The 24,534-nt window shown below is 43.8% G+C and overlaps 1 protein-coding gene across 1 annotated transcript; it reads left to right on the plus strand.

Moving 5' to 3' along the window:
* The first annotated feature begins 15,561 nt into the window (after positions 1–15,561).
* Positions 15,562–22,971, plus strand: KCNA4 (potassium channel, voltage gated shaker related subfamily A, member 4). Its single transcript, XM_012649600.1, has 2 exons — positions 15,562–16,112; positions 19,262–22,971. The coding sequence occupies exon 2, from the start codon at positions 20,014–20,016 to the stop codon at positions 21,976–21,978; it is 1,965 nt and encodes a 654-aa protein (XP_012505054.1). The 5' UTR covers positions 15,562–16,112; positions 19,262–20,013; the 3' UTR covers positions 21,979–22,971.
* The last annotated feature ends 1,563 nt before the right edge of the window (positions 22,972–24,534 follow it).

Here is a 24,534-nt window from a genome sequence, read left to right on the forward strand (position 1 = left end):
GTGTAAATTTTAAGCATGCAAAAAATGATGCCGGAAGGGTCTGATGTAAGTATGCCTACTAAAAGTCTCCCAAGATCTTAATGCATCCGGGCATGTTGCTGTCACAATTAATGCACTGCACTTGTGTTGGTCCCTGTTCAGAAAATTTCATCCCACCCACAGAATCAGCTGAGTGGCTCCCCTTTGGGACACTGGGGATTTGACTGGGTAAGCTGTGATTTAAATGGCCTGGTTCAAAAGGATGAGCTAAATTAATTAGATTGCTTCTTTTGGAAACTTTAAAATTTATGCGAAGGGCTGTTGAAATGAAAAATGATGTAACAACGGGGCTAAGTCAGCCGTTGTGGGCCTACATGCATGAGGTTATGTGAAAGCAGAGACTTGGGGCTGAGAGAGAAGCCGGGGTGGGGAGGAAATAGAGATAGACAAGGATGTGGGTGGAGGGAGGAGACAGAGAGAGAGACAGAGAGAAACCTGGTTTATCATCTGTTTTTGTCTTTGGTTCCTCGGCTCTTTTCTGGATTCCTGTCGAATCTGAAACTTAACCACTGTTGTATATGAGCTAACTTGAACCGATTTCCATTCCTTGCTACCAAAGAACGTGTAATGAAACAGAAGTAGTAACAGAGCATAGTACATCTTGCCTTTCAAAGAATAAGCAGCACCAGACCGAGGAAAAGAATCTGTTAGCTGCATTTACAAACCAGGCCACCTGGGGTTAGCAATCACCACTGCCTTTTATGTAAATGTAGCAATATTCAGATGTAGAACAGTGAACACTCCCCTCCTCCCCAGGATTATCTCTCTAACCTCCTAGGGGCACACTCCCATCCATTTCCAGGCACTTAGAAGAGTGAATGAGCCTTGAATTAGGTGCTTAGGGAGGGAAAGGGAGAGTTGTGTTTCTGAGTTCCTGACTTGGAATGTGCTAGGCAGTGGTGTGGTAGAATTAAATTGTAATAGGGCTCTTGTGCATTAGATCCTATGTGTTCACTAGGCTGCTTTTGGGAAAACTTTTGCTATTTAACTGCCCAAATCTCAACTTTTGAACCACATTTGCTCATACCCTGGCTAAGGGTTTTGCTTTCCTCTACCCCAGATCTTCACATGGCAAGCTTTCATGAATCCTTAGCTTAAATGTCACCTTGGCAAGGTTTTCTCCTTAGCTACTCAACTAAAGCTGAAACCCCCTTCCCTAACACTCCATTACCCTATATTATTTTCCTCATTACATTTATTGTTGTCTGAAATTTTCTTGTTTATTTGAGAATAAGGGCCTTGTCTTCATTTATCACTACTGCTTAATCTTAGACTAATGTCTGAGACAATGTAGATGCTCAGTGAAATTTTGTTGAATGAACACATGATTACTACTGTTAACAATATTCTGAATATTTAAGCTAATGTCATCTACAGCCATTTTATGAGAAAAACTGCCCAAAATTCCAAATTGGTTTAGGGTGAGTTTTAGATTATAAAGGCCTAAGAAAATTTGACTACCATGTTATGAACTCTCAGGCTGACTATAAACCTTTCTATCAATTCTTTGAGAGAACCTTTAACAACCATTTATAGCCAACATATTGTTGAGTTTCAGGTACCATAGCAAAAATTGTTAGTAAGAACAATCTATATATTTGTTATTGAGTTTTGATGTTGTCCTAGCTCAGGCTGCAATGACAAAACACAGGTTGAGTATACCTTATCTGAAATGTTTAGGACCAGAAGTATTTTAAATTTCAGATTTAAAAAAAATGGAATATTTGCATTATATTTACTGGTTGAACATCCCTAATCCAAAAATCCAAAATCTGAAATGCTCCAATGACCATTTCCTTTTAGTATCATGTCAGTGTTCAACAAGTTTTGGATTATGGAGCATTTTGGATTTCAGATTTTCAGATTTGGTTTGTTGAACCTGTATCATAGACCTGGTAGCTTAAATAACAGAAATCCATTTTCTTACAGTTCTGCAGGCTGAGAAGCCCAAAATCAAGTTGCCAACATAGTAAATTTCATTCTGAGGACTCTTCTTTTGGGTTTTAGGTGGCTGTCATCTTGCTGTGTGCTTCTTTGTGTGCTCCCAAGGTGGTATCTCTTCTTATAAGGGGACTGATCCCATCATTGGGGCTCTATCCTCATGACTGCATCTAATTCTAATTACTTCCCAAAGGCCCCCATCTCCAAATACCATCACATTGGGAGTTAGGCCTTCAACTCAACATATGGATTGGTGCTGGTGGGGGCACACATTCAGTCCATTATAGATGGTTACTGCTTTAAAATAATGATGTCTTATATTTGTATTGTATTTTTATGGTTGTAGAACACTTTCCCATATCTTTTCTTATATGGTCCACACTCATGATGTTGTGAAACAGAATTGATGCTGTAGTTTCCGTTTTTACAGATAAGAAAACTGAGGCTTACAAAGGTTAAGTGTCTTGCTGCAAGTTCTGCAGTCAGGAGGGTGGAGAGATAATCCTACAACCCCCAGGGATCTGGTCTGTGCTCCAGACTCTCAAGCAATTCAAGAGTAATTGCTGTGGTCAAATGTTTATATTCTTTTCCAAAGCCTGTTGTGAAACATTAAAATTTCACTGTAAATACATAAATTTACTTTCAAGTTTAAAACTATATATGAATTCAGAAAAGGTCTCTTTGCTAAAAACCATCCAAAGGAAACAGGCAATGTTTGCACCCCCATATGACCTCTAGCAATGACAGCCTATGATCTCTGTGCTTACTCAGAACAAAACCTGATTTGTGAGGCTGACTGAGAAATAAATTGGAGAGCTTCAAGTGTATATAAAACCTGATGTGTTATGTGCTGTTCTCCAGAGTCCATGATGCGAAACCATAAGTTAGCATCCTTATGACACCCATGCTCTCAGTTTTGTTTGTTTTGGCTTTTTGTTTTAAAATCTAACAGTTGCCTAATCCCCAGAATTGTGTTTATATCTTTAACCAGGAGTGAGAAAAAGTGAACAAATAGCAGATGTAATTTTGGGTAGGTTTTCTAACTGATCTGTATTTAATGGAAATTTCTTCCACGTGAGAATATACTTCGTACAAGTATGGTCCTTGTTTTGAGAAACATGTGGTAGGCAAGGTTTTTCTCACACTTAACCAGACCGAAAAGAATATTAGTCTAATGAAGAAGAAATAGACAGGGTGCTGGAGTCCTGCTGGAGGCATGTAAAACATTCCTGTGCTGGAGAACAGAGGCTGTCTGTAAGCTTTGGGTGAAGTCTGTCCTTGGGAGGTAAAAGGTGTTGATCAAAATCAAAATGGGAGAGAGAGGGAAGGGTGTCAACTCTTAAGAGAATAGAATCCAGCGTGTCCTAATGTATTGACCATATTAAAAGGGGCCTTCATAGATTTGGGAACACATTTTTGGCAGGACATATACCATGACCTCTAGTTTTTATGAAAAGACCCGCATTTAGGTAGCTGGGGAAAACTCTTGAACATGAACTATTATATTAGTAGTAACTGCAGAAGGCATGGTGGTGGTGGTGTCTATAGAACTGAGATGCCATTCTTTGATTCTCCCGTGTCCAAAGTCCACTCCTGATTGGTGCCAACAGACAAGCTTGTGGATGATTTTTATCTGTACCGGTCAGTACTTCATTTTCAATGAGTCTCCACAACTGCCCTATTTCCTAACTGCATATAAGAAAAACAGAACAAAGAACTAAAAAAAAAAAAAAAAAAAGATTCTACTTTACCTTTACCTGTTATAGTGTATATGACAGAGTGGATCTCAACACTGGTGATGCATCGCAGTATCAGTGTTAACAGTGAGTCGTGTTGCAAATACTGTTACTTCAATTAAAGGGGGGCATTTTTTGATAGACTTGCATTTAGAAAACTGAATCTGAGATGATTTAAAGTGATGCCGATTCAATTTCACCTGATTGGTTTCTGAGATGCATTCATAAATGGAGGAGAAAGGGATGTCGTTGTAGCCAGGAGGCCCAGAAATGCCTGCAACTCAGTCTATTTAGTGAATGCTGCAGCTGCTAATCTGGGTTTGCCCAGGGGAGTGTGTCGTGCATATGAACTACATCTGTCCTGGGTGTCGAGGTGGAAAAAGGGTTGAGAATTCCATCATGCAGTGTGTTTTCATAGACCCTAGCTTAAGCATGGTGTGTCTAAGTCCATCCTCACTACTTCCCTTCCCCATTTCATATTGGATCCTCTGCTTATTTTTGCTTATTCTTACACACGCCATTCTTGTTCAGTAAGCCTTTGCCATGAGATTCCTTCTGCCCCAGGACCTTTCCTTATAATTTCTATTAGGTGCTGCTTCTCCCTGCCCCTTGTGTGACTTCTATCAGAGCTTTGCCATACGAGTGTATCAATTCATCTCTTGCTGTCTGGTCCACAAGTGTCCACACAGGGCAGGCAGCAGCTGTCTTACTCCCCATCATGCCTAGCACAGTGCTATGATCGGATAGTCAGTGAATGAGTAGTCAGTCTTTCTCTCCAGGGTTGATGTTTCCTCACTGCTATAGTCTGAACGTATCCACCCTGAATTCTTATGTTGAAATCCTAACCTCCAAGGCGATGGTATTAGGAGGTAGGACCATTTATTTGGAAGATGATTAGCTCATGAGGGCAAAGCTCTCATTAATGGAATTAGTGCTCTTATAAAAGAGTCCCCAGAGAGCTCCCTTGCCTTTTCCACCATGTAAGGACCCAGCAAGAAGGCACCATCTATGAACCAGGAAACGGGGCCTCATCAGACCCTAGATCTGCCCGCATCTTGATCTTGGATTTCCCAGCCTCCAGAATTGTGGGAAATAAATTTATGTTTATAAGCTACCCAGTTTATGGTATTTTGTGACAGCAGCATGAATGGATTAAGACACTCACTGTTGCAAGAAACAAACATGCTTTTCTGATGTGGTGAGACCTGAGCGATACCAATATGCACAAGATGGAATGGGAGCTGGTGGTGGACAATCACTGAAACCCCCATCTACAAGAAAAAAATAGCTAAGTGACTCACATTTTATAAGGAATTATGGGCTGCTCAAAGCATGACCATCCACAAATTTGGGAATGGAAGCATGGGACCCAATCCCCCAGGTCTTTCTCACTCTCCCATCACTTCAGAACATCAAAAGTCAAATCGTTGAAAAGCTGGGGTAAGCAGGTGAAAAAAGTGGTCTTCTTTTCATTCTCTCCAAACACATTCACTGAACTTTCTTGGCAAAGGGAAGCCTCCTGCATTATTCATTCACATTCCACTCTGGATCAAGTACAGCACTAGTTGCTCAGGAGAGAGTGCCTGTTTTCAGTGAGGTGTCACAGGCTTGTTGGGGAGATAGAGGAGGAGTAAATAGAACATTGCAATCCACTGTGCCTCACAGTCCTCAAAGAGAACAAAAACATTGATAACGGGCCTAGTTTGTATCCCACGCGGCCTCCTACTGTGTTTTGTACAAAGACAGATATGCTGCCCTCTGCCCCTTTCTGTGCAAGCAAAGGCTTCATAGTGTGATCTGGAACATTTATACCATCACTGAGAGGATTCAAAGCCAGGGATAAATTCATTGTGGTAATAGGTGTATTTGGGGGATGGAGAACTTACAGAATTTTGACTAGTTGATGAATAAGAAAGGCAAGAAAATAATTTTTTTCTCTCCAAAGTAAAGAGAGTTTTTGGATTAAGACAAGGTAGATTTTTTTGGTCATAAGCAAAGAATCTTTCTGCTGCTGCTTATTTATATGAATTTCTAGAAATGCCTAAAAGAATTTCAAGGAATGAAATGGAGTATTTCCTATTTGTTTTATAAATAAATTATTTAAATGAGCAAAGAGGTAGGGGTGTGTGTGTGTGTGTGTGTGTGTGATGAGGGCAAGGCGAGGAGAGGGGCATGGTATTTGCAGTTGGACCTAACCTATTTCTCCAGCTCCAGTTACTTCTGTTCCACCCCAGGTACCATGTATTCTCCGTGGCAGCTGCTCCAATTCTCACTGTTTTTTAGACATATCTCCCTTTTCGTTGAGAATTCTTGCTTACTTCCCCCAGATTAGATGTTGCTCCATTATTTCTGCTTGAGAACACCTTTCTCCTACCTCCATCATAGCATGAATCCCCTTGATTTCTAATTTGTCTATGTATGTGTGACAGCCACTAGTTTGTACCAAGCAATGGGCATAGACCACATGGTATTATCATCACTAACATGTGGTCCATCCACCATTGGAGAGAGTCAGAGGTTTAAGGCTTAGTTATGAGACAGGTAGACTGGTTGGTTTTCTGTTTTGATGTGGTCCAGAGGAGGGGAGGAGAGGCCCCTTGCTCTAGCTGAGGCTTATCCAAAGCCGCTTATTTAAGCTGAGGCTTGCTGAATTTCTAGTCAGTTAGAAGCAAGAGACCAAAAACCTGTTAACCACAAGTTTCTGCTTTAGAGAGCTAGGGAGTTTCCCATAGCCCTCATACACGCAGTTAGGCTTAAGCTTCAGTAAGCTTAAGCTTATAGTAAACTTTTCTTCATTTACTATTAAAATGAATTATTAAAAATTATTAAAAATCTTGCCCAGGGGTGTGGATTTAAAATGCTAATGCTACATACAGTGCATGAAAAAGTATGTAAAGCTATTGCACAGGTGCTCGAATAACCCCATTGTATACATACTTTGACATAACCCTTCCCTTTAGAAAAGCCATAAAAACCAATCCCCACACTATCCTCAGATAGTGGCCTGAACTTTTCCTTTCCCAGTGCTGGCTCCCTTGTGCACAAGCTAAATAAACTTTATTCTTTATTCTTTGCTGCTATATCTGGTGATCTCTCTTGATTTCTATCCTGGGAGATTGCAAGAACCCGGGGGCATCGGAAACATCACATGCCACCCCAGATGGGACTAGTCTGCCCAGAGGACGGAGGTGACTGGGCATGAACAGAGGCAGCAGCTCTGGACCATATTGCTTTGGCCTTGGCGCCTGGGTGTGTTGGGTCCAGACCTGGACTGGTTCTCATTCTTTTTATTTCTCTTCTTCTCTCTCCTTTTCTTTCCCCATCCTTCCTTTTTCTTCTTCCTTTTCCTCTCTCTCTTCATATTTTGTTTTGGCTTCTCAGTAGTCTCGGTATTTGTGTGATTAGCTCTTTGAGCTTTTGTTTTATTAATAGTTTTCTATCTAGATATCAGGAGCGATTCCCGTTCATTGTTCACCCGTTTAGTCCTCTGTATGGGCAGTTGGAGTGATTCCAGCTGACCCTTTTGGTTTTGAACTAGGGAACTGTCCCCTGTTCTTGTGTGGGCTAGGTACCAGCCCGCAATCTATATTTCTTTTTTATCTTGAACTTTGAAACCTCTCAATATTTCCCTCAATTTCTGTCTTCTTTGTGGGGCTCCCAAGTTTGTAATCTGTTTTGTCAGTTATCTGGGAGAAAGTGTGTACCTGTAGCTGGTTCTTGTTGCATGTGTGAACCAACCCTCTATAACTCTTAGGAGGAACCTTTACTTATTAGATCAATTCACCTTTTTTCTCTTTTTGTTTGTCTAATTTATCATCTCATTTCATATTATGGATTCAGTGTTAATGAATGTGGGTATAGAATGAGTTCTACTTGGAGCTGGTGTAAAATAAAAAAGTTGGAAGCTTTTGAGGATGAGGGGGAAAAGATTTTAAACTTAAGAACTATTAGGCCTCCCCCTTGGAAAACTCCTCTCCCTGTCTCTTCCTTGGCCTGTTTGGTCCTTGCTGGGAACTTGAGAGAGTGGGTTGAGTGGGATCAGGACCATTACTACAATCTCTGTGACAGTTGGAGATGAGGATTTCACCCCTCGCCAGGTCCCCTGATTATAGGACACCAGCTCAGTCGTGGGGAACACTACAGGCATCCCAACAGATTTCCCCTTAGGATGCATCCTCAGTAACTGGGATCGTTTAAATTGGATAATCTAAAAATGAAAGAAGCTATGTTTCTCTGTAATGTAGCCTGGCCCCAGTATTCGCCAGAGGACTAAGAAAAATGGCCTGAGAATGCGTCCCTAAGATACAATACCATTTTACAATTGGACTTATATTGCAGAAATGCTAGTAAACGGATTGAAATCCCACATGTACAGACCTTTATGAAATTATACCAGGATTCCAAGCTTTGTGATTCCTGCTAAGTCTGTGTGGCTTCTCTTAAGCAACAACAGCAGTTGAGAGAAGAGCCACTTTCTGTCTCAGTTCCCTGGATCCTGTCTTCACAACACCTTTCCAGGGTAAGGAGGGGCAGCGGTCCCTTCTGCCCCATAATCCTTCCCACTCTGACCTTCCCCCATACGGACCTGGAGTAAGAAGACTGTCCCCTTCCTTTCCCCAACAACTCCTATTGCTGTCCCTGATGGGACTTTGATTGGGCTCTAAGCTAGCACCCTCTTTCAGCTACCCAGCAGCCCAGAGCTGCCTTCCCCTTTGGGATGTGATGGATAAAATTGAGGGACAGCTCAGGTACATGTACCCTTTTCAATGTCAGACATAAGTCAGTGCAAGAGTCTATTTGGCTAATTCTTGGAAAATCCAGATAAGTTTAGAAATAAATTTATCAAGTTGGGTCTAACTTTTTCTCTGACTTAGTCATTGTAGTTTTGACTCATTTCTGTACTCCTGATGAGAAAGCTCAAATCTTAGGAAAGGCTACAGAGTATGCAGATGAAATGGCCTGTTCTAATCCTGGTCACATCGTGTACTGGGCATCTGGTGAGGCAGTCCCCAAGCAAAACCCCTAGTGGATTAATAAAAATGGAAGAGATCAGTTAAGGATGAACCATTTCTTTAATTGCATATTGGAGGCAATGAGAAAATGCCAAACCAAGGCAGTAAACTCTGATAAAGTGAGAGAGATTACTCAGAAAAGGGACAAAAATATGGCCATGTACAGTAATAGGCTTTTCAAGGCTTTCAGAAAATATACTAACATAGACCCAAAGGCTGCTGAGGGTCAAACACTTTTGGCTATGCACTTCATAACCCAAGCTGTGCCAGATATTTAGAGAAAGCTTCACAAGCTGGAAATCTACCCTCAGATCCCTTAGGCAACATTGGTAATGGAGGCCTTTAAGGTTTATAACAATTGGGACTAGGCAGAGAAGGAAGAAAAAGATGAGAGAATGAAAAGAAAGGCACAGATTTTGGCTGCCATAATTACAGGTCCAACTCGAGGTGACCCTAGGCAGCAAAGGAGCCCCAGATAAGGAGCAACTAAACCCCAACAGGCATCGGCAGGACTGGGGTACAACAAATGTACATAGGTATAAGAAGGAGGGGCATTGGAAGAAGAATTGTCCACTCCTTTCTGGGAAGCAGGGACAGAGTGGGCCTTTCCAACCCACTCCTCATATTGTTAGCCTCTCAGATGAGAAGCCTACTCCCTCCTGCTGAGGGAGCCCATGTGCTCATAGGGCTCCAGTCCTGAACAATTCCATCATTATTTCTACTGTGGAACCTTAGGTCACTCTTAACATGACAGGAAGAAACACTGAATTCCTTTTGGATACTGGAGACACCTACTCTGTCCTGCCCCAGCCTGTTGGATCTTTCTCCAACGCCAAGTGTGTGGTGATGGGAATAGATGGCTAACTGAAGGTAAGAAAGTTTACCTTTCCTTTAACATGTGAAATTGGATCTAAGGCTTTCGCTCATTCCTTCCTCTATATCCCTGAGTGTTCCCTTCCTTTCCTAGGTCGAGACTTACTATCCAAATTAGGAGCCTCAGTTTCCTTCTGGGGAATGCTGTGCAGGTCTCAGTAGCCCCTGAAAAGGGAATCCATTTGTTGGTCCTTTTGGCTCCCCAGAGTCAAAGACCATGCCCCTGTCCCGGAAGAAATATGACCTCAAGTAACAGAGTCTGTGTGGGACACTGACACTCCAGGACATGCCATCATTGCTGAACATGCTGAAGCTCAGCATACCATACCCAAGCAAGCCCCAATACCCTCTGAAGCCGGAAGCTTTATAGGGAATATGGCCCCTCTTGGAAAAATTCCTATGACATGGGCTAATCCAGCCTTGCCAGTCCTCTTGTAACACCGTAATCCTGCCTGTGAAGAAGCCAACTGGAGAATATCAGTATGTCCACGACCTCAGGCCAGTAAATGATTCAGTTATTCCCATTCATTCTATAGTCCCTAATCCCTATACACTCCTCTACCAGATCCCTGGGTCCACCCAGTATTACATGGTACCGGATCAAAAGGATGATTTCTTTTACATACTGTTACATCCAGACTCCACTTATCTGTTTTTGAATGGAGGGATCCAGAAATCCAAGAAGTTTCCCAATACACTTGGACTATGCTGCCCCAGGTTTTCAAGATAGCCCCCACCTTTTTGGGTGAGCCCTTGGCGAAAGATCTTAGAGACTTTAAACTAATAACTGGATCCTTACTGCAATGTGTTGACGACTTGCTCATTGCCAGGGAGGCTTGCCATAGCTCACAGGGAAATGCTATTAAGATCTTGCATTTCTTAGCTGATTGGGGACATAAGGCCTCCCCCTCAAAGATCCAAATCTTGCAAACAGAGGTCCAATATCTGGGATTCATACTTACTCCAGGAGCTAGAATGCTTGCCCCAGACTGGAAGCAGGCCATTGCTTCATCACTGGTTCCCAGCAATAGAAGGGAGCTGCGAGGATTCCCAGGGATGGCTGGTTTTTGCTGGATTTGGACCCCAAGCTTTGGCCTCATTGCCAAATCCCTTTATAAAACACTCAAGGGTGGAGAAATAAAAATGTTCCACTGGGACAAGGCTTGCCAGCAAGCCTATGAAACCCTGAAGTCTGATCTAGGGTGGGCTTCTGCCCTGGGATTCTGGGATTTGAAGAAACCTTTTTTTCCTTGTTGTACATGACATGTTGAGTCAAGCCGTAGGGGTCCCAGTCCAGAAACTAGGGCCTGTCCAGAGGCCAGTGGCTTATTTCTTAAAGCGATTAGACCCGGTGGCTCAGAGGTGGCCTGGCTGCCTCAGAGCAGTGGCAGCCTCCAGCCTCTGAGTTAAAGAGGCCTCTAAACTTATACTAGGACAGCCCCTTGAGGTTCATACTCCTCATCAGGTCTGAGATGTGCTAGAAATAAAGGAGTACCACTGGTTAACTGGAAGCAGGCTAACTCAATATCAAGCCTGACTACCATTAGACATCCCAGATTTGACCTTAAAGCTATGTCAGACTCTGAATCCTGCCACTTTGCTTCCATTGCCCACTCCTGAGACATTGGAACACACCTTTGTAGAGACTTTAGAACAGACCTATTTTAGCCAAATGAATCTGCAGGACACCCCCTTAGAAAACCCAGATGAATGGTTTATAGACAAGGAAGTCCAGAGGGCAGGTTATGCTATTGTTAGTTTAAACCAGACTATAAAGAAAAAGCACCTCCCCCAAGCACTTTAGCTCAAGAAGTAGAGCTTGGAGCCTTGGCTAGGGCTCTTCAGCCTGGGGAAGGAAAAAGACTCAATACATGTACTGATTCTAAGGATGGATTCTTGGTGCTTCATGCTCACGCAGTTGTCTAGAAGGAGAGGGAAATGCTAACTGCTAGAAGCTCACCCATAAAACATAAGGAGGTGGTTTTGTCTCATCTTGAAGCAGTCCAGCTCCCTGTCCAAATAGCTGTTATATACTGCAAAAGGCATCAGAGAAACAATTCTTCGATCAGCCAGAGAAACAACCAGGTTCATAGAGCTGCCAAAGAGGCAGCACGGAAGAGACAAATTGATACTTTGGCCCTTGTAATAGGGGTCTCCACCTTGCCCTCAAATCCCCAGTATAATCAAACAGAGCAAAAGTTGGCAGAAGAGAGAGGGTACCATCTTAAAGGTCAGGGGTTGTTGGAAGATCAGCAAGGACATCTCTTCTTATAGGAGGTTCATCCATGGAAAATCATCAGAAGCCTTTGTGAGGCAATGTATTATGGGAAGGACTTGCTATGGAATTTTAGCCAAAATCCCTAGTGGTAAATCTCTAAAGGCCACAGTGGACCAGCTAACTTGAGCATGTGAAATTTGCCTTAGAAACAATCCTCTGGCCCATCCACTGGCCCCCTCTCTAACTACCTGAGTGCAACACAAGAGAACCTACCCTGGGGAAGATTAGCAAACTGCTTTTACACAGATGCTCCCTAAGGGTGGTTGCAAATATCTTTTGGTTTTCATAGACATGTTTACAGGCTGGGTAGAAGCTTTCCCAACATGAAAAGAAAAAGCCACTTGAATTCACAATTGGCTGCTGAAAAAAATCATTCCTGGGTTTGGGCTACCAATTTCCCTACAAAGTGACAACAGGCCTTCTTTTATCACCCAGGTCACCCAGGAACTGTCAAGCAGCCTTGGCACTCAGTACGAACTTCACTCTTCTTGCCATCCTGAATTCACTGGGAAATCAAGAGAATGAACCAAATTGTTAAAAGAACTTTGGCTAAGTTACGTCAAGAGACTCAGGAATCATGGATCAAATCACCCTACCCAGCATTGCCTTAGTGAGAATAAGAGATGCCCCAAAGGGAAACTTAAAACTCTGCCCTTTTGAAAGGGTGACCATTTCTCAAAACAAGTTTCCTATTGGATAAAGCCTTAAAATTACATTATCAATTTGGGACAAGTTATCAAGCAATCACACAGTGTGGTAACAGTGTATTGCCTCTACCAGATAAGGGAGTCTAGGGCCATTTCCCTGTTAACCCAGGCACGCTGGTCCTGCTCAAACCATGGTGAGAAGGAAGTCCAGAGGGTCAGTTAACTGAGAAATGGAAAGGCCCTTACCAGGTTATTCTGGCCACTCGGACTGCTGTTAAACTGAGAGGACTTCCTAGTTGGGTCCACGTCTCTAGACTAAAACCCTTTACTTCTCCCAATGAACAGCCCTGGCTCAGAAACAGCAGTTTATTACTACAGACCTGTAGAGGACCTCAAGTATCTGTTCAAGAAGCTGCCTACAGAAGACAGCAAGAAAGCGAATTAACACACTCATACAAATGATTAATATGGGCATGGGTACTTTTCTTTATCTTTGCTGGCATTTTCTTAATAATCTATTGGTAAGCTTTACTTTGCTTGCTTCCCAGGCTGGAATCAAGTCACTTGCTGGCAAATAGCTATTAACAAAACTTGCTTTTTGCCTTAGTTATTAATGGTGCTTACACAATACTCCCTCTTTCCCCTGGAAGGTGGGACTAGACTGTCCGGAAGATGGAGATGACTGACCAGGCACAAATTGGCACCTTGCCGAATCGGGCTGGTGCCTGTTTTCTTTCCTTCTCTCTTTCTCTCTCTAGTTATGCTACACAATTAGCTCTATCACCTTTGGGTGAGTTAACTAACCATTGTAAGCCTAATTTCTTTCTCTATGAAATAGTGGTAATAATAGTACCCACCACATAAAGTCTTTAGTTATGCAGATAAAATTAGACAACATACATTTAAAGAACTTAGCAGAGAGCCAGGTACTAGGTGGACACTCCAGTAATATTACCTGCCTTGATCAAGTCCTCAATAAATACTCTTTGTATGACCCAAATAAATATCTTCCTCAGAGTAGTTTTTCCTCAGTTATGTTCTTGCTGTGCTTTAGTAATTCAGATTCCTGATACCTAAGAAATACAAATATTTAAAAAGTCCTTAGGCATTGAAAACTTTAAAATTCTCTGGGCCATGATAGGAACAAACACTAAATGGCACAGGGAAGTATAATTCATAAAGTTTTAAGATGATCCAATTAAAATGCCCAAGCTTCAATATAACTGTCATCCTCAGTACATCATTCAATCTCATTTTTCATCTCCTTGAAAGCATTCCATAGCTGCTCCAGATTGATTTCACAAATTGCTTTTGGGAAACTGGTCCCAAGATCCTGTGCCCTCAGCCTTGCCTTTTATCATCCCAAGAAATATCCTTCTGATGAGCCAACAATAAATAGGAATTATTTGTTTCTGGTGTGGATGAAACTGCACAGTGATTTCATCATGTTGAAGAGGTACAGAGACTGTTCTGTGCCAGCGCTCATGACCGTTTTCACGTTTGGAGAAATTCGCCCTCCCTACTTGCTGGAATCAACTATAATAGGGAATGAATTGAGGCAAAGAGCCTCTCTAGAGCCCGTGTGGAGGTATCTTTCTCTCAGTTCCTCCACCGCGGTTGAGGCCAGGGGATCACGGGTAAATTTATTCATGCCAAAAGTTCAAGTTCCACTAGCTGGAAGAAGTTAGCAAAGCCAGGGCCAGCGCCAGGTTCTTTTTTTTTTTCTTTTTCTCTCTTTTCTTCTTACTGATTACAATTCGATTTTTTAAAGTTATTTTAAAAAGATAAAAGAAAAATCAAACAGCAACGAAAAGCAGTCCTCCAGGTGTCTTTCTCTGAGCCAGCAGCGGTTAGATGAGTGAGCACAGGGCATATCTATAATTCAGCTCGGGAATATTTCCCTTAATAATTAATTGAGCGTCACAAAAGGAGGAGGCCCAATAGGGCCCTCGAACAAAGCTGCTGGCTGAGTACGACAGTGGCCACCCAGGCGCCAACCAGCCAGCGGTCCTCTTTGCTCCAGCAGTCCGGGCGCGCGCCACTGCTGGACTGGCCCATCGGGGGAGCTGGAAGAGGTGGCCAGAGGCCTGGTCGCCAGCCACCTGGGCTTCTGGGTGTGTGTGTAAATTCGCGCTTCCCACTGCTAATCTTTCTTTTGGTGGCTCCATGGGTATTGCATGTTTATATGGAAGCCCAGAGGCATCTCACAAGCCAGTCACTTAATAAGCAATGTGTGATTCCATCCCGAGGTGGGGACGCCGCCTCTGCGGGCTCACTCGCCTGCCAGAGTACTTTTTTTTTTTTTTTTTTTATGAAAGTGGGCAGTGGTAGAGATCCCGCCACTGAGAGAGAGACCACTCGGAGTCAAACCTCTCGACGAGTGGTACTTCTTTTTGCAGCAACAGGTTCGCTGAGGGCTCCCCCGCCTTCCAAAGCCCCCAGCCCTGGGCCCGCCCTGCAAAACCTGCTCATATCCCTCCAACTCTCTCTCCATCGGCCTTCTGCCCCCGGTTCGCAGCCCCTAGCCTGGGTCTGATTCCAATTTCTGCAACTCTCCCCTCACCGGGGTCGCATCATGATAAAGTCGGTCCCGTCCGCGCCCCAGAAGCCAATCCCGGAGCTGAGGCCGATCAACTCCGATGAGCAAGGAAGGGACGCGGGCGCACTGGCAGGAGAAGGGAGGGCTCCCAGCCCGCGGCCTCGCCAGGGATGTACCGGGCCCCCAACCCCACAAACCCGCTATGGGGGGAGAGGAGGACGCGGCGCCAGGGGAGATGTAGAGAAAGCGAGTTAGGGAGAGGAGGAAATGACACAAATGACCCCGTTTTCTGGACTGCCCCACCCGTCGAGACCCCTCACCCCGTTCCCAAGCCCTCTGGCGGCTCCTGCGCTGCCGTCGGAACCCCTCTTCCAGCCCCAAAGGGGACACTTCTCTGGGATTTGCTCCTCGCCTCTGGGGGCGACAGCCAAGGGCTCCCGGAATCCTTCCCAGGGCCCCGGAGTCGGGGGACCCTGCCGGGGGGCGGGGAGTCACGGCGTCGTGACTGCGCCCGCCCCCCCGCGCAGCCAGGCGCCCCTGGCGACGGCCGGGAACGCCGCACCCTCGGCGCGGCCCTGGCCCCGCCCCCGCCAGGCGCGTCGCGGCCAGGGGAGGCGTGTGCTGCTCCCGCAGCCAGCGCGAGAGGGAGAGAGGGATGGATGTTGGAGGAGGAATTCGGGCTTAACAAGTGATCGCTGCTGTCTAGGATTTTGTTTCTTTTCGGGGGAACCTTCACTTCCTTTCCCAGGCGAGCCTGCCTGTGCTGAACTCCAGAGGAACCAGAAGTCCCGGGGGTCTTCTCTGGGGCAGCCCATCCCCGCCCCAGGCTCCAGCAGCGAGGACTCCGTGCCCCCCTGGCCAGGCAACAGAACTTGTTCCGTGGATATTTTGGAGCCTTCACCTGCCAAAGCCGAGTGATTCCTTTCACCACTCCCCCCACAACCAAGATCATTCTTCCCCTCCTCCAGCTGTTGAAGCTTGAGGGGGGAAAAACAAACCAGCCGGGGGAATTTTCTTTATTTTTGTATTTCACCCCGCGGGGGAACGGTGAGTATGATACCTTTCTTATCTTTCCTCCTCCACCCGCCTCTTTTGGCTGTTAAGAAGAAACAGTGGACATTTGAGGGGTAAATAATATCGGGAATGTAACAGAAGGGCATGAATGGAAGGCGGTTAAAAATAAACCAGGAGGTGGGAGCAGGGAGGTGCGGATGCTGCGCGGCGCTCCGGGGGGCCAACAGTTGTTATTTTCCCAACCCCGGGGATGGGGAGAGTGCGCTCTGCTCAAGGTGCTCGAGCGGGAACCCAGGTTTGGAGGCGAGGGCGCGATTAAAGATGTCGTTTCCCAACGAGGTGGGGCTAAGATTTAGCATCGTTTTGCCTCGTCCCAGCCTCACAGGTTCCGTTCCTTTGGGAACAGCTGGTGAACGGGTCTGAATTGCTGCTTCCCCCAGCATTCGGATTTGCGTGCATTTTCCAAGCATTTGAGCAACACATAGGGGCTGTGTAAATGGCGTGCGATAAAGTGTATGTTTCTCACGGTGCTGGCTTTTCTGATTCCCTCTCTCTGTCTCAATTTCTCTGTTTCTCTCTCTCTCTCTCTCTCTCTTTGATAAGGTTCAGGTACCACCCTAACACAGTTGCAGGAATTAGCACTGAGAGATGAAAACAGCCTCGTTGCTGGGGGGTGAGAGGAGGAGGGGTGGGATGCTTGGCTGTTGTTTGGGGGTGCAGCGATTGGGGAATAGTCTGCAAAATCCTGTTAGTTTACTAGTATTAAAGAGGAAGGGGAATTCCCCCGCAAAGATCTCTCCCATAAAGGCTCCTAAGAATCGCCTTGAGTAGGTTCTCCTAACATGAATACCTTGAGAAGGAAGAGAAATATTTAAACCAGTTTGGTTTGCTGGGAGAAATGATTTTTTTTTCCTTTTTTGCTTCTTTTTCGTTCATTTCATTTCATTTCTTTCTTTCTTGATCAGGGAGAGTGAGATAACTGGTGGTCAATTAAAATAAATTAATTTGCTTTTTGCAGGGTGGAGGAGGGAGTTAGATAAACAAAAACTAACAAACCTAGATAAATAAATAAATAAATGCGAATTTATTTGGTGTAGAGCAGAAAGAGGGCAGGTCTAGATCTCCTGTGGAGTTGTTGGGTGAATTGGAAGACCCTCTAATTCTTGTCCTTCTGGGAGTCAGTGGGGCAGGATAGGATATACATAGTATTCAAATGTACAGGCACTTGGGTTACACTGGGGCTTTATTTAAATAGTGTATTATAACTGTTTGGGGGCAGTTAGGGGAGGAACTGAGCAAACTCTCAGGCTGTTGGGCCTGCACAAATCTTTAAAGGATGTTGTTGGCCTGATACTCCACGGTGAATGTAACCACAGGATGGCTTTGTAAGTAGGGATGTGGAGATGTCCTGAGGGTAAACATTTCAGACTGTGAAATAATGTTAGGAGTCAGGCAAAGGAAGGGGGATGTCATGTGAGATAATACCATCAGAGGTGTATTTTCTGGAGTTTGTGTCTCCATCAACTCTGCTTTTACCCTAGGAGAACGTAGGAAAATGTGTATGATTGGGAAGGGTTGTGTGACTGGGAAGTCCTCTGTTTGCCACGTCCATGCTTGTCACTTCATAAAATTCACTGTGTTTAGGCTGCTAGGCTGACAGGATCAGCAAGGAGCAGCAGGTGGTCAAGAGCTGAATCCTGTTAATGGCTTCAGAAAGCCATTTCTCTTATGCTTTCCAAGTGCTTCCAGTAATAGAAGCTGGTAGATGCCCTGAATTCTGACTGTCATCATCCTCTCCAATTCTCTGGGTCACTCCTCGCATTCTTAGAAGTCCTGTTGGACAGAGTAAATGAAAGAAGCAAGAGGAGACAGGAGATTGGGGTAGGGGCTTTTATAGGTCCTGGCTGAGGACATGAATTAGCTGGACCTTGGGAGAGCAGACTAAGGGGAAGGAAGGGCCAGAAATACCAGGTGACAGTGGGAATAGATTGGAGCTGCAAGGGACATGTGATCAGGAAGTGGGGGATAGGAAATAAAGGTGGGCAGAAAGAGAAAGAAAGAGAGAGAGAAAGAGAGAAGAGAGGAAAAGAGATGGGAAATATGGATTAAATGGGGGCAGGGGGAGGAAGCATGATAGGCTGAGAATGAAGTTCACACTAACTGGGACTTAAAAAATATGAAGATAGTCCCTTGAGTGTAGGAGGAACGATTGAGGTGGACATGGAGGAACTACAAGGAGAGAAGATGATTATTAGAGACATGGGAACTAGGCTGTGGGTGGTTGGGAGTGTTCAGGAATCTGGGGAACAGAAAAGCAACAGGGACATGTTTCAGGGAGTCAGGCAATGCGAACTTAATACAGGCCATCGGTGAGTCTCAGAATGTCCTGAATGTCCTCAGGTTCCATCTTTCCCCGACTTCAGACAGTGGCATAAGGGCATAAACATTTGGGGCTGGGTAGATAGACAAGAAAAACATGGGGTACTGTCATGTTACGCATCACAGCCGGTGTTTACTGCCATTCATTTTGTGCAACACCCTTTATCTCATTTAGTACTTACAACCATGGGAAGGGGGAAGTTGAATTATCTACACTTTGTAGACGAAGTGTTTGGAGCTCATTCAAGTAGTGGATTCTACATTAAAAAAAGCAACAACCACAACAACAACAACAAACCCTGTTTTTTCTGACTTCCCCAATCCTGAGTTAAGACAGAGAGGGGCGGAAGGGCACTTAATTCAGAAACCTTTTACGAGAGGAAATATTTTAAAAAATGCCTTGAGGTAAATGAATGATGGAAGCAGCTATAAAGTAACAGCAGTATTATTATGGAATGAAGAGAGTGACAGAGAGGATTAAGAGCTGACGTTGTTGAAGGGGAAGATAGGAACAAGGCCCATATACACCAAGAGTGGAGAGAGGAAAATTAATTGAATTGCCATGAAAGTAAACTGAGCTGAAATAATAACCCAAGAAGAAGGAAAGAAGGATGTTTAATGAGAGGGAGATTTAAGAATAGCCTGCCCCATACTCTTGAAAATGTGTGGTTGCTTGGTGTGTTGTATGATTTGCTTTAAGAAAAGAGAAGGCAGTGTATGTGAAATAAAATGCTCAGTTTGCTTGTCATGATTTGTTTCCTCTTTTTATTTTTCTCCTGTGCTTGTTTTCAATCCTTTTTCAGGTGAAGTGCTTCTTCTGCATGGTTTTAGCCGAAGGATGCTCTGCATTTCCTTGATTTCTATGGAGACTTCAGAGCTGGTTTTGCTTCTGCTGACACCTCATCTAGCACCTTCTTTACCTCCCAGGGTTTTTGCCTTTGTCTGTAGCTTGGCATTACCCCTGGGTCCGGGAAGCCTTTGAGAGGACTGGAGAATCATCCTGATAGACTTTGAGCAGCAATGGCTGTACATACTTCAAGCCACATCTTAACATGGGTCAAGCCGTCTCTAGAAGGCAAGTGCTAAGACTAAAGGCATATTTGCATTTTATTTCAATTTAATGGACTCAGCTTTGGCGAATTTCCATGGCAAAAAAATATATTTCATTTTCTAGGCACAACTGCTGGTTGTCAGACACTGGCTGCCTTTGAATCTTGCAGCATCATCACCAGCTACATCCCAGACATAATTTCCAAATTTCAACACCTACTCCAAAACATAGGTGTCTGGCAGACCCCAGCGTTTTCTGACTTGGGCTTGAGAGTGCTAGGCTGTTTATCTCTGGAGAGCAATGTTGAATCCCTGAGAAGAGAGAGCATGGGGTGTGCTGATTTAAAAACAGAAAATGCAAAGTTGGACTGAAAATATCCTTAGTCTTCCAAGCAATCTGCTTAAGGGTTCCAAACTTACCTTAATTTGGTGAGAAAAGAAGCTGCCCTATTTTTCTTTCTTCTTCTTCTACAACTGGAACCAGCCATTTCCAAAAACTACCACCATGGAGGTTGCAATGGTGAGTGCAGAAAGCTCAGGGTGCAACAGTCACATGCCTTATGGTTATGCAGCCCAGGCCCGGGCCCGGGAGCGGGAGAGGCTGGCTCACTCACGGGCAGCTGCAGCAGCTGCTGTCGCAGCGGCCACAGCCGCTGTCGAAGGCAGCGGGAGTTCTGGTGGGGGCTCCCACCACCACCACCAGTCCCGTGGGGCCTGCAGCTCCCACGACCCTCAGAGCAGCCGGGGTAGTCGGAGGAGGAGGCGACAGCGGCCTGAAAAGAAGAAATCCCACCACCGGCAGAGCAGCTTCCCTCATTGCTCTGACCTGATGCCTAGTGGCTCTGAGGAGAAGATCCTGAGGGAGCTGAGTGAGGAAGAAGAGGATGAAGAGGAGGAGGAGGAGGAGGAAGAGGAGGGAAGGTTTTACTACAGTGAAGATGACCATGGTGATGAATGTTCCTACACAGACCTGCTGCCTCAGGATGATGGGGGTGGCGGTGGCTACAGTTCAGTCCGCTACAGTGACTGCTGTGAACGTGTGGTTATAAATGTGTCAGGCCTACGCTTTGAGACCCAGATGAAAACGCTGGCCCAGTTTCCAGAGACTTTGTTGGGGGACCCTGAAAAGAGGACTCAGTACTTTGACCCTTTGCGCAATGAGTATTTTTTTGACAGGAACCGGCCCAGCTTTGACGCCATCTTGTATTATTACCAATCAGGAGGCCGCCTGAAGAGGCCTGTCAACGTTCCCTTTGACATCTTCACTGAGGAGGTGAAGTTTTATCAGTTGGGGGAGGAGGCCTTGCTCAAGTTTCGGGAGGATGAGGGCTTTGTGAGAGAGGAGGAGGACAGGGCCCTGCCAGAGAATGAATTTAAAAAGCAGATTTGGCTTCTCTTTGAATATCCAGAGAGCTCCAGTCCTGCAAGGGGCATAGCCATCGTGTCCGTCCTGGTCATCTTAATCTCCATTGTCATCTTTTGCCTGGAAACCTTGCCTGAGTTTAGGGACGACAGGGATCTCATCATGGCACTGAGTGCCGGCGGGCACAGTGGGTTGTTGAATGACACCTCAGCTCCCCACCTGGAGAACTCAGGGCACACGATATTCAATGACCCCTTCTTCATCGTGGAGACAGTCTGTATTGTATGGTTTTCCTTTGAGTTTGTAGTTCGCTGCTTTGCGTGTCCCAGCCAAGCGCTCTTCTTCAAAAACATCATGAACATCATTGACATTGTCTCCATTTTGCCTTACTTCATCACGCTGGGCACCGACCTGGCCCAGCAGCAGGGGGGTGGCAGTGGTCAGCAGCAGCAGGCCATGTCCTTTGCCATCCTCAGGATCATTCGACTGGTCCGAGTGTTCCGGATCTTCAAACTCTCCAGGCACTCCAAGGGCCTTCAGATCCTGGGCCACACCCTCAGAGCCAGCATGCGGGAACTGGGCCTCCTAATCTTCTTCCTTTTCATCGGGGTCATCCTCTTTTCCAGCGCTGTGTACTTCGCAGAGGCGGATGAACCTACTACCCATTTCCAAAGCATCCCAGATGCATTTTGGTGGGCTGTGGTGACCATGACAACTGTGGGCTATGGGGACATGAAGCCCATCACTGTGGGGGGCAAGATCGTGGGGTCCCTGTGTGCCATTGCAGGTGTCTTAACCATTGCTTTGCCAGTGCCAGTGATTGTCTCTAACTTTAACTATTTCTACCACAGAGAGACTGAAAATGAGGAACAGACACAGCTGACACAGAATGCAGTCAGTTGCCCATACCTCCCTTCTAATTTGCTCAAGAAATTTCGGAGCTCCACTTCTTCTTCCCTGGGGGACAAGTCAGAGTATCTAGAGATGGAAGAAGGAGTTAAGGAATCTCTATGTGCAAAGGAGGAGAAGTGTCAGGGAAAGGGGGATGACAGTGAGACAGACAAAAACAACTGTTCCAACGCAAAGGCTGTGGAGACTGATGTGTGAATTGCTTTCTCCACCTGCCACTGCACCCCCCCCCAAGCATCTCCAAATATATTTATGCATAGAGAGTGCAGTTATGAAAATGAAATATGCAAATGAGTCCAATGCATACAGTAGTACGCCACTTAATGGTTATACATGGCATAATTGTTACTAAACTTGTATTACATATCAAATAAATGATACATCTTGGAGAAGAGGGAGGCTTATATAGGAGCAAATCTATCTTTATATTTTTTATTAGAATGCAAGAATTTTGCACATTAACTGGAAAAGATGTTAACAGTAATGATGGTTCCATGGAGAGAATGTGTGTGCGCGTGTGTGTGTGTGTATGTGTAAGTAAATTGTCAACGTTGTTAGTAATTGTGCAGTGATGGGAAAAGTTGGCATTTTGAAGTATTTACTATGTAAGAACTAATGAATTTGAGCAGTCATTTATCAGTGCTTTAAGAGCATCTCATATGTCTTTGGATTCTGTAGTTGTTTTTTAAAAATTGTAAGAATTACTGTGTAGAAAAAAAGAAAGTAAATTATTTAATAGAATATAGGTCATAATTTTATCTTGGATTTAATTAAAGTTTATTTTTAACTGGAAATTAACTTTTAAAAAGGCTGCAAGTCTTTAGAAATTGATTATATTTTATTATTAATTTTGGGAAGATTTGACAGCAAGTGTCTAACATTATAGAAGAAATGAAGTCAGAGAAAATGTAACAAATGTTGTTCGCAGGTAACAGGACTGGATTTTTTTTTTTTCCTTTGCACTACTTTATATGCTGGAGATCGAAAGAGACTTCATACTGTGAATGTTTACTAATGTAACAGTTCAATGACAATCATTGGAAGAACGATTTTTTAGTCTTATTTTATTGTTCTCTTCTTTTCATTGTGTGAGACTAATGGCCACGCAGATAACAGCACATGATTCTCTCTTCTTTGAAAATCTAAATAACTGATCTACAAAGGGACTATGAAGTCAAATTTAGCACCTGAATCTTTTGAAATTGGTCTGTTAAAATGATGCTTTTGAAACCATACTATTTTAAATATTCTTCTGCCTTTTAACTCCAGAATAATTTAACCAAAGTTAATGCATGCACTGAAAGATTTTGAAGAAATAAGATGCCCAGCAGCTACAGTGATTATGGCTTAAGATTTTTCTATTAAATGTGCAACATAAATCATGCTAGATTTATTAAGTTTTTTTTTTTTTTTTGTGCAGCTACATAAGAGCAGAATATGGGGATTCACCTCAGATTTTAGCATTCTATTTGCTGAATGGATATAAGGAAGAATTGTGTCAAAACATTTGGTTTCAATATCACTATCTGTATCATCTTTATTAAAAGAATTTCTGACACATATAACTGCATTTAACTCATGGCAAGATGTTCTAGAATGTGAGGTAGCAACTAGTGATTGACCTTGCACTGTTAATTCATAATGAGATGTAGGTTAGAAAACTCAGAATACATAAGAGGACTTATTCTCCAATGTTTTAACTTCTGTTCTTTATAAAATGATTGTCCTGAGCTCTGGAAAAAAAGTATGCATAGACTATTTCTGCACATAATGAACTCTGACAACTACGAACCAAAAACAAACAAACAAACAAAATGACCTAGAATAGACTTTCTCAAGTTTTTCTTTTTTTCTTTTTAGCCCAGGCCATCATTTGGTAATTATATAAATCTTACCTCTCCTTTAATGTTATTTGAAATTCAAAGTAAATCCAACTTTAGGATTAAAAGTAAAGCTATACCCTTATTTCCACCCTTTCCCTACAACTTGTAGAGAAACACTTTTCTAGAACACCATTTGGAGAACAAAAAGCAGCAAGCAGGAGCTTTTTTTTTTTTTTGAATATGAAAACCAAACATCAAAGATCAATAGTGGATAATAGAGAGTGACAAAACAGGAAAATGCCATCTTATAATAAGACTTAAAAGACGGCATTTTAACATATTTTGGATTTGGGGCAAAAATACAGCAAGCATTAGACTGGGGGTAAGGCTATTTGGGCTTGTCACCATTCGTTTAGAAAAGTCACTTAACACCTCTGCACCTACATTTCTTGATTAGTAAAAAAGAGAGCACAGAAAGTATATTACTTTACAGAGTCATGGAAAACAAATGAGAACATGCAAAAACTCTGACGTGTTGGGTTCCACAGAAATGCCTGATATTATGTCTAAATTGTTTAATCTTTCTCTGGGTGAAAAGGGTATTAAGAACCCATGAGCATACATCTACTTTAGCAAGGTATTGTAAAAATCATGGGTAATTTCCTTAACTTTGAGGTCTTTACAAGAAGTTGATGTGCAGACACAGGATATTCCTATCAATAGATCTAGGCATGTCATGGAATAAAATCTTGACTCTGAACAAGGTACCGTATATCTTATGATATAGCCAACTAGGTAAGATTATATTTTAATATAATTTAAGGGCTATCTAACATAGGATGTTTATCGAACTTTCCATAATAGCAATAGCAATGATTTGGCTATGTTTGGAAGGGAAGTATACTGAATTTCATTGTTTCTATGATACCAC

Source organism: Propithecus coquereli, unplaced genomic scaffold, assembly GCF_000956105.1.
Source record: "Propithecus coquereli isolate 6110/MARCELLA unplaced genomic scaffold, Pcoq_1.0 Scaffold30, whole genome shotgun sequence".
NCBI classification, from domain to species: domain Eukaryota; kingdom Metazoa; phylum Chordata; class Mammalia; order Primates; family Indriidae; genus Propithecus; species Propithecus coquereli.

What these genes read in the sequence shown, in the direction of transcription:
- KCNA4 (XM_012649600.1), top strand. Translation starts at nt 20,014, where the DNA reads ATGGAGGTTGCAATGGTGAGTGCAGAAAGCTCAGGGTGCAACAGTCAC.